This window comes from Polistes canadensis, unplaced genomic scaffold (genome assembly GCF_001313835.1).
Source record: "Polistes canadensis isolate GaletaPanama2010 unplaced genomic scaffold, ASM131383v1 scaffold_72, whole genome shotgun sequence".
NCBI classification, from domain to species: Eukaryota; Metazoa; Arthropoda; class Insecta; order Hymenoptera; family Vespidae; genus Polistes; species Polistes canadensis.
This window is the reverse complement of record NW_014569619.1, coordinates 462,443-475,221: the sequence shown is the minus strand read 5'-3', so window position 1 is coordinate 475,221 and position 12,779 is coordinate 462,443. Positions and strand designations below refer to the sequence as shown.

The window sequence follows — 12,779 nt, the reverse complement described above, 5'->3', positions numbered from 1 at the left end:
GGGGGCAAAAGGGAACACACTGCAAAGCCGGTTGCGCGCGACACGCGCGTATCTCGCCACTCGAAACTGCCCCAGGGACATTAATCCCATTTAATCGAACACCGGCTCAGAAGGATCCCTCTTCAGTCGCCATTCTTGTTTACCGCTCGTTGCACCAGCGAGTACTCGAACTCTACGTCGTCCCACGCGTGTGTTTGTCCAAGCTAATGATCAATCTCTCTCTCTTTCTTTTTCTTTCTCTTGTTCTCTTTCTGTTTTTCTATTTTCATTCTACTGGTTCGTAAAGTCTATTTAAAAAAACGTCCACAAAACTCGGATGCGTAATGCTACCGTGCCACGCGTCCATTTCATCTCACGGATTAGAGTTGCATTTCTTTTTTTTTTCTATTTATTTTATTGGCTTTTCTCGAAAGATTATGAAACAAGAATTTGTTCGAGCGCGATTAAAAGATTTCTTATTGTATTATTAAAATATACATGAATTTTAGATAACTTAAGTATATATATTATATCAATGTTTCACTGTACTTATTTATAGAAGAGAGGAAATAATATATTTTGTGGTGTTATTTATTATTCGAATTATTTCTTTGTTTTTTTTTTGTTTCAAAGTATCGATAATGTATGAAAATAATAGATTGTTAAGTAGAATCGGCCATACATACGTACCCTAGTTGGTATTTCTTTTTTCACGTCAGTCATTAACTTTCGTTTGATAAAATATTTCATTTGATCGTAACTTTAATTTACAGAATATCATTTAACCGTTAAGCATCGTCCGTTAACTTCAATCGTAAATCTAAATTATCCCGTTCTTACAACATCAATCTCACCTACGTTCCTTGTTATTTTCATCCTCGTCTACGTCCGACCGATCCTCGTTTTCGTAACATTCCTCTAAATCCGGACTAACGTCAATGAGTAAACTTTGCCGACATAATGTAGAAATCGTACTCATACTTCCACTTTCGTTATCCTTGCCACGCATCAATTTTGAAAGTCTTAATTTGTTAACTATTCTTGCCAGGGGTCCATCGGAATCTCGTCTCGATATAGTTCGCGGTAAGGATTCGCATCCACGATTATTCGTAGCAAGCCGAACAAAAGTATCCGGATCGACATTTATCATTCCTGCGCTAGCAGATTTAACCAATTCAGGCTTGGAATTTGAGTTCTGAGAAAGAGTTGGTGATCGTGAAACGGATGACGTTTCAATGGGGCAGCTGAAATTCAAATATTTAAGTTTAACATTTGTCAGAATAATCAAAATATATTATTCATTTTGAATATATAATTATATATATACATTATCAAATTATAATCGTACTTACTCAATTGATGTGTCCCAATTCGTATCATCGCGATTTATATTATCAACGTTCAAAGTCAAATCATTTTTTTGATAATTCGTCAAATGTGAATCATCCTTTTGATTTTGAGTTACTGATGTCATAGGTTCTAACATGGATTGACACAAGGGACCACCACGACGCGACAGGAAACCCTCTTTTGCCCGTTGTAATTTTGAACTCCGTGATTCCGTTGTCATTGTGTCGATACAACTACCAATTCTACCGTCCCTTTTCGCTGCCGCATTTGAAAGGATCCGTAATTTGTGTACAAGATCTGAAGGCAATTTATCTTCCGTTATCGTTGAACGTTTTGTTTCCTCTTCTTCCTGTATCCCAAAAATTGGTACTGCTACAGAAAAAAATTATAAATTTTTGTTGTAAATATATATCTACGAATACGTGAAATAAATTATTGAAACAATTTATAATCTATGTGTAATACCAGATAAATGATGATCCTGTTGAGTCTCTCGAACAATAATTTCTTCGTAACCATCATCAACAGGATCTCGATAAACTTTTTTACGTTCCTCATCTAGTTTCTCAATCATTACTTCCTTTTCCTCCAAATACGCTATCTTTTTATTAATATTTTCGTTAATTGTTCTCATATTAATCGAAGATTCAATCATATCGTTACTAATTTTCTCATCTTCATCTTCTTCTTTTTTTTCAGTTATTATTTTATATTTCTGAATGACACGTTCTTCCCCGGAACGTGTACGCCTGTGATATTTTTGAAACCAAGACCTTTCTTCTCCGCGTTTTTCAAGACGAATATCGTCGTCCTTTGTTTCCGGCTCCTTCGAGGAAGATCGAAGAGTCCATTGAAGAGAAATAGGAATACGAGGGATAGTCTCGTGTCGCGAAGTTTTCGGTGATACCGATCTTGATTTACTTTTACTCTTACTCTTCTGTATTTCCATTTGATTCGAGTTAGATTCGTCGACATTTTTTTTATCATGTGAAGAACGACGATCGTCCAATCGGCGAAAAGGTGAAAATATCATACGTTTAGTCTTCACGAAAACGTTTCGCGATGTAGATTCCACTTTTTGTTTCTGCCGTTCGCCATTATTAACGTTTTGATTTACAACATAAGAACCAAGTTCAGCAGGTAGACCATTGTTATTGTCCTTACAAGCTTCATCCAAGTCTGAATGATTATTCGAAGCATCCGAAGAATCTTCTTTTTTTGACCTTGACGAATTACTCGCACTATCGTTGCTTGCAGTAGGAACTACTATCTTTTTTAAAGTTTCTTCATTGATAATAATTCTTTCAACACAACGTGCTTCGCGTTGCGATGATACAGTTAATGGCGTCGTTCTAATAGATGGCTCACGATATTCGAAAGTATCATTTTTGAACGATAATGTCGAAATCCTGTCGAAAGAATCGTATTGTTTCTGTTCCGTTTTTCGATTAATTTCGATTCCTTTTATCAGCGACACATTATCTCTCGCTATTTCTTCTTCCTTCAAAATATTAACTTTTCGAATTTCTTTACTGTTACTGCCATATTTGTTTTCGATAATATTGGAGGATGACAAATCGTGGGAATATTTTATTGGATTAAAGTCATCACCGTATTGACGTAATTGAAATATTTTTCTATCAGTGTTGTATTCTTTGTTCAGATTTTTCTCTTTGTTCGAAATTTCGTTTTGATCAGCATCGTTGTTCTTAAAGTAATCTTCGTACACAAACAAAAAAAGCACATTTTTATATTATAAACGTTATAATTAATTTCATTTATACGATTAAATATTAAATGTTAGATAGTGTAATAATATAATTAATAATAGATTAATATTAAACAAAATATTGACTTATTTAACATTTATATTCTTCCTACCTGATTTAGAATTCGAAGATAGGACGGTTGAATTCGTTGAAAAGATCCCTATATTATTGGCAGTGTGTATTGTTCCAGATGGATAATGGTAAGAGAACTTTGGATTTGGATCATTCTTGTTTCTAATAGGGATTTCTTTCTTGCCATCGTTAATATCCTCATCGTCGTTCTCGTCTTTATATTTTTTCAGTTCCTTCCTTTCGTTCCTTTGCTCCTCCTCGTTATTCTCGAGCGGCAACTCCTGGTTGTACCGACAGGTCGCTAATTTCGATCGCGTTATGATAAAACTTAGCTTCTCAGAAGATTTTTAATACAAATTTGTCTACTATCGTGAAATTTGTCAACAATTTTTCATTATATATTTGAAATCAAAGAATAAATTAATAAAAATTTTCTCAGAGTTATAATAACACAAAAAATCGTAATATGTATATACAGGATGTTCCAAAAGTTCTGGAACAATCAACTATCTCGAGAACAACGAAGTCTATTTTTTAAGAACAAAAGATTTCTGACTAAAAAAAACTTATGAATCTTTTTATCAAATACACCCATTTGATAAATCTTTAGAAACAATATCATTTTTCCAGAATCTTTTTTTTACAAAATCCACTGTTCTTGAGATATTTTATCGTTCCAGAATTTTTGGGGAACATCATGTACATTTCTAATATATAAAATGTACCATTGGTTTTTCCATTTTTTCCAGAGTTCTAGTCAGAGTGTCCTCAGATTTGGATACACTGTGCACAGTTGTTGCTTCTAAACAAAAAAATATTATGACAAGTATATTATATTATTTCTTGATCTTAACACACAGTAAATATATATCTACCAATAGATTCATCAGTCATCGTCCAGATTTTGTCCGTATTATCCTCGTTGTTTTTCCCAAAATGAATATTCGCTACGTCACTGTAACCAAGATATAAAATCTGCGAGAGTGTAAAAGTAATGCAAATTTCAACGAAGCGATAACAATTTTAATCAAAAGAAACAATTATCAATGTCAAAATATAAATATAAATTCGAGGATCTTTATTCTTAACGTTATCCTCTTACCTTTTTAAATTCGTGCAATTATATTCTTCTTTATTACCATTCAACGATTGTTCATTCTGAGTTAATCCAAAACGAAGATCAGATTTAACAGACTCGTCATTTTCATCTAAATATTTTGACTTTTTATTCCACAATTTTTGATCAGAATGATGTTGATAACTATGATCTGATTTTTGGTGTCTATCTTCCCCCCCAAATTCTGAAATACTTTTATCGTACGTTGAAAAATTAGTTCTTTCATTCCAAAATGAATGCCAATTGTCTGAAACAATAGAATCCCTAGCCGAAAGATCAGTCCTCAAATTCCAGCTTCTCGATTCCCATTGTTGTTCTCTGTCGGAATCTTCTTCTACTTCCATTAAAATCGCTGGGGATGGTTCATGACTGGATGTCACTGTACCAAGAGGTACAGCAATACTTGTCGTTTCACTTGCTGCTACGGAATAAACTGGAGTCTGATGAGGTTGAATTCTTCTTAAAGGACTAGCTGTTTCTTCTATGACATCCTCGATATCGACAATCATAGCTTCCGGTTCAAAATCATCAATAATTCCATCTTCCGAAGTGTCTGGCCTTCTTTCTGAATCTACTGTCAAATTTGAATAAATCATTATTATAAATTTGTATTAATGCGACTAACGTAAATTACATTTAATTGGGATTATTTACCAGGCGCTGAGGAATCGTTCATAAGATCTAATTCTTTCAATTTTTCGGTTAAATAATTTAACGAACGTAAACTAGCAGAACGACGAATAAATGGCATCTTATGTCCACTAATTTCCATGATACTTCCAACTGATTTAGATCTTTTGATGCCACCAAGAAAGGTCTCCTCCTCGTCTATAATCAGATAATGAAAAATATAGAATTGGATTAATGTTTTATAAAAAAAAGTAAAAAAGAATAGAATTGAATTGAACCTGTTGCAGTTGCGACATCGGTTGTCGTCGAATCGTTCATCGTTCCTACAAGTGGTGCATAAGCTGGACCTAACAAACGAAATGTAGAAGACCTCGGAGATATGCCACGAAATTTTTCCCAATCGTATAATTTCCTGGTAAATTCTTGTGATATACCTTCGAAACGATAAGAACCAACTGACGTTTGAATTAAGATTTCATTTCCAGTTTTCAAATTTTGCGATTTTTCGGTATAACTGGAAGAACAAAATTTCATGGATGTTTTAACAAATAATTTTCGAAATATTTGTGTGTGTCATACGCAATGTAACGTACTTTGATCTTTGTTCAAACCAATCATCACTGTCCTGTTGAGTTTCCTGTTCGAGGTTTCCGAAAACTGAAAGGACTCTGTTTAATGCGAGAAATTCCGTTTCATCAACGATACCGGAGGTGAAACCTAATCGAGCAGATGATGATGGCCTTCTCGATGCTTCGCTAAGTCTTCTCCATGCTTCCATTCTTCTAACAAAATCCTCGCACAAATGAGGTTTACTATCGCTTCCAACGCTACCGGTACTTCCAACGCTTCCGCAGCTACGACGAGGCCCCATAACTTCCTGGACTTTCGTTTCCGGTTTTGAAGGATATCGCCATAGTTGCCAATCCGTTAAACGTCGTCGACTTACTCGTTGGGATTCTGTAGAAGTACTTGCCCTTCGTCCCTTTTTCGATCGTTTCCATTCTTGTAGTTTCTTTTTAAATTCTGGAGCTAATCTTTCCTCTGTCAGAAGCAAACTCTCGTGAGGACTACTTGGTGTGGTTCCTCAAAATAACAAAAAAAACGACAACAAATTATTGAAAATTATATATTTCTCTAAGATTTTCAATAATAAATTTATTAATTTACTTATATAAAAAGAAAAGTCGATTTGACAGGACATTGATTCCTTTTTTTTTTTTTCTTATTAACTTTTCAACCCACCCATGTATACTTTTTCTAGAATTTCTTGTCCTTGAACTAAACCATATATTGGATCTTACCGTTAACACAAAAATCGATGTCCTGTCAACTTGATTTTTCCCTTGTTATAATAGTTATATATATATAACTCAGTTTTTTTTTTTATAAAATTAATTATAAGTAAATATTATACCATTGCTGGGAGTAAATGCATCCCGAGTGCTTCTCGTATTGGCTCCTGTTGATCTCTTTAATCGTTCCCATTCAATCAATTTTTGATGAAACTCAGCACTTAATTTTTCTCGTAATACTTGATAATCTCTTCGAGTTTCCAATTGGGTGTTTGACATTAATGAACTTTTAGATAAATCCTCTACGCTGCCACTGCAACTACGAGTTCTAGGTGTTTCTGGTTCTAAAATATACGTTTAACTGTTACATATATAATAATATACTATCATATATATTTTTGAATTCGTGTCATCGATAGATCGTTGATAATTAGATGGCTTGCTCGCGTATACCATTTGTTTTACAACGTGGATTAACCTGATCATGTTATTTTGTTATGCTGGCACATAAATTTCACATTTCTACAACAGCTCAAATTATTAACGATACATCCAAACTCATTCCATGTTTGCATTATTTAAAATTCATCGGAAAAAGATTAACCTCTAACGATAGTAACAAATCGAAGTGTAATATAAAATATCAATCGAAACAGTTTGACAAATACAGAAACAATGTAGATTCTTTATTTCGATGTCCGAAAAAATATCTATTTCATTTTAGTTGTCGAAAATTAAATTCTTCAGATAAAGTAAGATCAATTTTCTTTTATACAAACTTATATAAACAATAAATATATATATATATATATATCTGTTTTTATTTCATCAATATTTTTAGTGCGATATTAAAACCGTAATTTCGGAATACGCAGAGGCACAGAAACGCGTGAAAAAACATATCGAGTTTATAAATAGTTTTATTAACAAAGAAAAACGAACGATCATCGAATCATTGAAAAAAGAGACGAGTGTCGATAAAGCTGATGTAAGTCGATGGGTTAAAAATATTTCGGGATGCGTGGACGAAAGACTTCAACAGTTGATACAATTGGATCCTTGTTTCGCATCCGAAACGAGGATCACAGTCCTTCGATTCAAGGATCGCGCGAGAAAAACGTTTGTTACTTTATACTGTGAGTTAATACCAAGTGTCAGACGAATCGAAATGATTTTAGAAAAACTACAAACTGAGACTTCTCGAACAACTGAAAAAGCAATTGCTCTGACACTTTTTCCCCTTAACGAGGAGTCATCTTCGACGTTGAAGAAACGTTTTTTGAAAAATACCGAAGAAGCTGAAGATATTTTAAAACGAACGATGAAAGAAGTTGAAACGAAATTGAACGAAGTTAAAATACTTCGAAATAATGTTTTGAAATTTCATAAAGAAGCGTTGAACGAAGCAGTTAACGAACATTCTTCAGAAATGCAAGCACTCGTTCAATGTTTAGATGATTGCATAACTTCCCTTAAAGAATTAGGAAAATAAACGATAACATGTGATATATGAGATCATCAAATAAATCTCTCTTTTAAATGTATCAATTATTAAATAAAATTCAATCTTACCGTCATGAAGAAATGATTGTCTAGCAATTATTCTCACTGGACTTGGTGGGACACTGAAAGCAGTGTTGGATAAAAAGGCACGCCTAACTTTGTTCCATTTAGAATCAATTCTTTGGATTTTTGAAACCGGTGATTCCTCCGCAGTTGATCGCTAAATTTATTCAAGAATGATTAAAGTAATTTATAAAAAAAAAAACAAAAAAAAAACAAAGCCATACCTGTCGTTTAAAATCCGTCAGATTTTGACCACTCTGACATACTTTCGCTTGATACGGTGAACTTTGACCGGAATCAAGCGTGCTAGAAGGAAGTGGTGATGTCGATTCAGGTGAGGAAACATTTCGAAATTCCTCTTCGCTAGATGGTATCGTGATAGTTAAAGTCGGTGTTGGTTTCTTAAGAGTAACTTCAACATCCTTCCCAGAAATCCCTAATTTCGGATTAGATATCTTGATTTGAGGTTCGGGAGTACTTTCTTTCGTGATTCGAATAAGCGGTTTTCCTTGATTAATCTGTGAAAATCGATAAAGTCGAGTTAAAATTCAACCATGCAAATATCTAAACTTGCGTTAGATGAATTATTGAAGTTCTTAAAGTGTTGATACAATTGATCACGCATATTCTGAAAATAAATGATATTACTTTAACGTTTCCATCAAATAAACCAATGAAAATGGATTATAACTCGACAATAAGTTTGATTAATAATATTTGCATTTGTGTGGTGCATAGTTTATAAAATGAAAATCGTATTTGTAAAGTAAGGATCGATTTTTCTTTGGCAATTTGCCAAATGATCTTGCAGATGTCCTGTGTATCATTACCATCAGATACCCATTTGGTTTGGGATGTTCGATAAACAAGTCGAACTATTAACGGTCAGAAGTACGATCGGTGTCAGTTCTGAACATATTCAGAAGATTCGGATGTACCCCACGCGTGCTTGCTTCGTCGATGTATTTTTAAATCGACAAACTAACGCGTAGACCGATATGTCGCGGAAGAGAAAAATTCTGCGTATAAGAACTTTTTTTCAGACTCTCCAAGATAGTTTATTATTAAAGCTTTCAAACGTTTTCATTGTATTTTCCAATGAAATTATCAATATTTGATAATATAAATATTAATATTGGATAGTATTATCAAATATTTCTAATGATTTTTAAATAGCTCGTATTACACGTATCATTATGACAAAAAAAAATAAAAAAAAATAAAATGTCTAATGATTTCTTTTCTTTCCAATCGATAAAATATTTCGAAATCATTCGTTAATTTTATTTGACGTGTACTAACAATTTGAAATGCACCTAGTTATTTTGGAATGAACTTATTGAATTTCGAAGAACGTTAATACGCATATTTTCCAGATTTATACTTAAATGCACGGTATATACACGATCATAAAATGTATAAATGACGAAACGCGTTGTTAATGGCTCACTCCATAAATTCGTCAAGACATTTAACGATGCACCTGCACGAAGCAGACCTTGATCGTTTAGTGTGCTTCTATATGTGGGTCAAGTGTTACATATACGTATACCTACACGATATCGAATTCCGCGCGTAATTTGGCAAAAGATCCTTTACCTCGCGTATCTCGCTCGCATTCTGCACACCGTCCTCATTGTTAGTCACAATAACGTCATCTTTTGGTAATTCGTTGCATACAGTTGATTCGTTTTTCTTCGAAATTTCTTTTATTCTGGACACCCGTCGATCACCAGTCTCGGACATGTACTTTCGTTGACCTATAAAATAATACAATTTTGTAATACAAAAAAAAAAAAGTATTTGAAAGAAATTAAATTCCTTTTTCTTTTCTTTTTATTAAAAACAAAAATAATTAAATTAAGATTTGCTAAATGTCTAAGAATAATTCAATTTGATTATATGTTTGAACTTGCAAATGAATGATACTTTAAAAAAAAATCTTACGATCGAATACATCTTCGTTAGAGGAGGAAGCTGATGAGGGTCGGCCAATTGGAGTGGAGGGTCCTGAGAGTTCTCCTGTACCAGACCAATTCCCAGATGCAATATCTGGAATTCGAAGGTATTTCGTAGTCGGTGTATTTGGTGTTGGTGTTTGTTCGATGTTTGAATCTGTCATATCATTCGGACAAGCTCTTTCCCATTTAAAAGCAGCCTTCACTCTAGTCCATTTAGATACTTTTGGTACACCGGAAGTTTCATTTCTGAAGGTAGCCTTTTCTATACCAAGTGCCGAACGATTTCCTAAATTCGGTGATCGTGGTAAAGATTGTTCAGACACGGCAAGCGATCGACTTCTTTGTCTCGAAGAAGACGGTGACCTTGGGTTTCGTCTTTGAAGTTGGGAATCTCGACTGCTCGATATTATTGCATCCAATAAAGATTCAGCAAAACCAGCATCCTCGTCAGGTAAATCACTGCTAATGTCGTCATTAGAAAAAATTGCTCTCTCCGCACGTAAATCGGCCATTCTCAGTACCTTCAGTTTTTCTAATTCTCTGACACGTCTGAATAATTTCGAGCTACGGTCACGAAATTCCAATATTTGTTCGGCCATTTCATAAAGCCTGTCCAATTGTTCAAAGGATTCCTCCGTATAAAGACTTGCCACAGCCATAGTCGATGTTGCTGAATTTCTTGATAAACAATCGGAATTACGACTATCGCATGGCGGTGGTGTACGAATACCCGTTAAATAAGCAATTATATCGTCCTCTTCTTGCGAAGGTTCTACGGATAAATTATTAATGGGTTGAGAACATCTCGGGGATGTCCAAGGATCTGGTGGTGGACTCGGCAAATCAGTTTCCTCGAATTTGTCTTTGCTTTTATTAATTCTGTTGTATTTTCGCGTTCTTTTATCGAACTCTTGAATGTTACATTCTTCGAGCACTTGTCTAACATTCTTCGCCATTTTCGGTCAAACAAAATGATATTAATTTAATAAAGATCCACAAAAATGAACACCACCGACTTTTGAAAAGGATTTATTCCGATTCATATAAACTTGTAACGAATCTTTCTATTGTATTTGGCAAAGCCGTATAAACGATTGTGCGCGCGTGCCGTATAATTGGAATCTGGTTTATTCAAACACTGTTTACGTTAGCAATTGATGGAATAGTATAAGTCTGTTAACCATCACCGACGCTTAAATGGTACCCTCACTACCACCTTTCGACTCTTTCCAATGTTTAATCAACTAACCAAATCTCAAAGTTAAATTCTTGATGTTGATAGGTTCGTTTGCAAACTCTTTGTTCCATTGAATTTCTTCCGATTGAATGTTTATCTTTCATAGCTATATAAAATAGTCTATTCTTAATGAAAAATAATAATTAATGAAAAATATCACGAATAATCGGGTCTCTTAGAAACGTAAAATGTTATTACGAATGAACCGTTCGTGAATGCGTTTAAATGTTATTTTTAAAATTCCACCTAAAATGCACCACAAACCTGCCACGCCTAAAAAAGACGCTTGACTTATCTTCCCTTGTGAACTTCTTTTGTAGCGAAAATTTCAAAATCACGCGATGGAATTCACTATTGATATTAATAAATGTGTTTCAATTCACTCTACGACATTTTAAAAAAAAAAAGGAAAAAAAGTAAAAATAAAAAAAAAGAAAATATATCGCAACATATGTTTTTTTTTTTTCTTTAGATTTTTTTTTTTATATACCTATTGATAAAATTGTTCAATGAATTATTATTCTCTATTATGAGATACGAAATTTGAAAGGAGATCGTCGTGTTACGGGAACGCCGACGCCCGTCGATCGCCTTTGTGGCGTCGCGACGAACGAAAACACACACGGCTTTCCATCGCGTCCCTTCTTCTTCTTCTTCTTCTTCTTCTCACTCTCTCGTGATTATTTTCAGTAGGCAACGTCGTCTCCGGCATTCGTATTTACAGCGATGTACAATTTGGAGAGTGGTTAACGCGAATAGGCATGCGCGTTCGATCGAGAAAAGCCACGAAGAAAAAGATGAAGGAGAAGATGAAGAAGAAGAAGAAGATGAAGAAGAAGATGAAGAACTATACGGAACAGAATGTATACGTATAGTTCTATACATATGTAAAAATATATTTTTAGTACACATTTTATATTCTATATCTATATATATAATAGATATAATATATCTTTAGTAACATACTCTTGTGTTAAATAGTATAAATACCTATCATATATTTACATTTATTTTACATATACATTCACAATTTTTCGGAGAAAACGAAAGGGTATACGTTGTTGCATTTATATGTAAAAAATACAACATACGAATATACATAATTTACTCAATAATTAAATAACCATCTATACTTATATTTGTGTTTGATATTAAATATATTTACATTTATTTGATATATATGTTTATTAAAAATTTTTATATACGATATTTTATAAAAAATTATTTATGCTAAAAGTGCAGCATTTGTATATATATATATTTACTTACATTAATAATAAAATACCTATTTACATTGTGATTCCTTCGTCTGATAATGAATAAAAAGAGGACAAAAGAGGAAGGAGGTTTTCTCATCTCTTCCTGTTCCTAGCGAAAATAGATGTTTGGAAGGCGCCGGCTGGCCCTTCTTAACGTACGACGAAACCTACTTATTTATACGCACCCGGAACGTCCATCGCAATCCTACGCGGAAAAGCATTTTACCCACGAAAGTATGCATGTCGTGTGAAAAAAAGATAAAGAGATCAATATCATTGATTATCATATTAGTGTCGACCTAATTTTTGTTTGTTTCATTTCATATTTATTCTTATGAATTATTTTTTATTATATAATTATTCAAGACAATAAATTCGATGAACAAGAATCAAGGAGTCATTAGAAAGTTAATCAATTTTACTAACTTTTTGTTTTATTATTAAAATTTATTCTCATTTCTCTTTTTTTTTTTTCCTACAATTTTATACTTCATTAAAGGTTTCATATAAGAGATACTTATTAAATTTATATATTAAAAGTGTTATA

At 33.4% G+C, this 12,779-nt stretch overlaps 1 protein-coding gene across 1 annotated transcript; it reads right to left on the bottom strand.

Annotated features, from left to right (window-relative positions):
* Positions 1 to 436: 436 nt before the first annotated feature.
* On the bottom strand, positions 437 to 10,571 carry LOC106786317. Its single transcript, XM_014747548.1, has 15 exons — positions 9,723 to 10,571; positions 9,375 to 9,535; positions 8,000 to 8,293; positions 7,782 to 7,932; positions 6,332 to 6,553; positions 5,511 to 6,000; positions 5,196 to 5,431; positions 4,942 to 5,115; positions 4,273 to 4,861; positions 4,046 to 4,125; positions 3,896 to 3,972; positions 3,211 to 3,451; positions 1,795 to 3,048; positions 1,332 to 1,701; positions 437 to 1,223 (listed from the first exon to the last, which is right to left on the bottom strand). The coding sequence occupies exons 1-15, from the start codon at positions 10,393 to 10,395 to the stop codon at positions 830 to 832; spliced, it is 5,406 nt and encodes a 1,801-aa protein (XP_014603034.1). The 5' UTR covers positions 10,396 to 10,571; the 3' UTR covers positions 437 to 829.
* Positions 10,572 to 12,779: the final 2,208 nt, after the last annotated feature.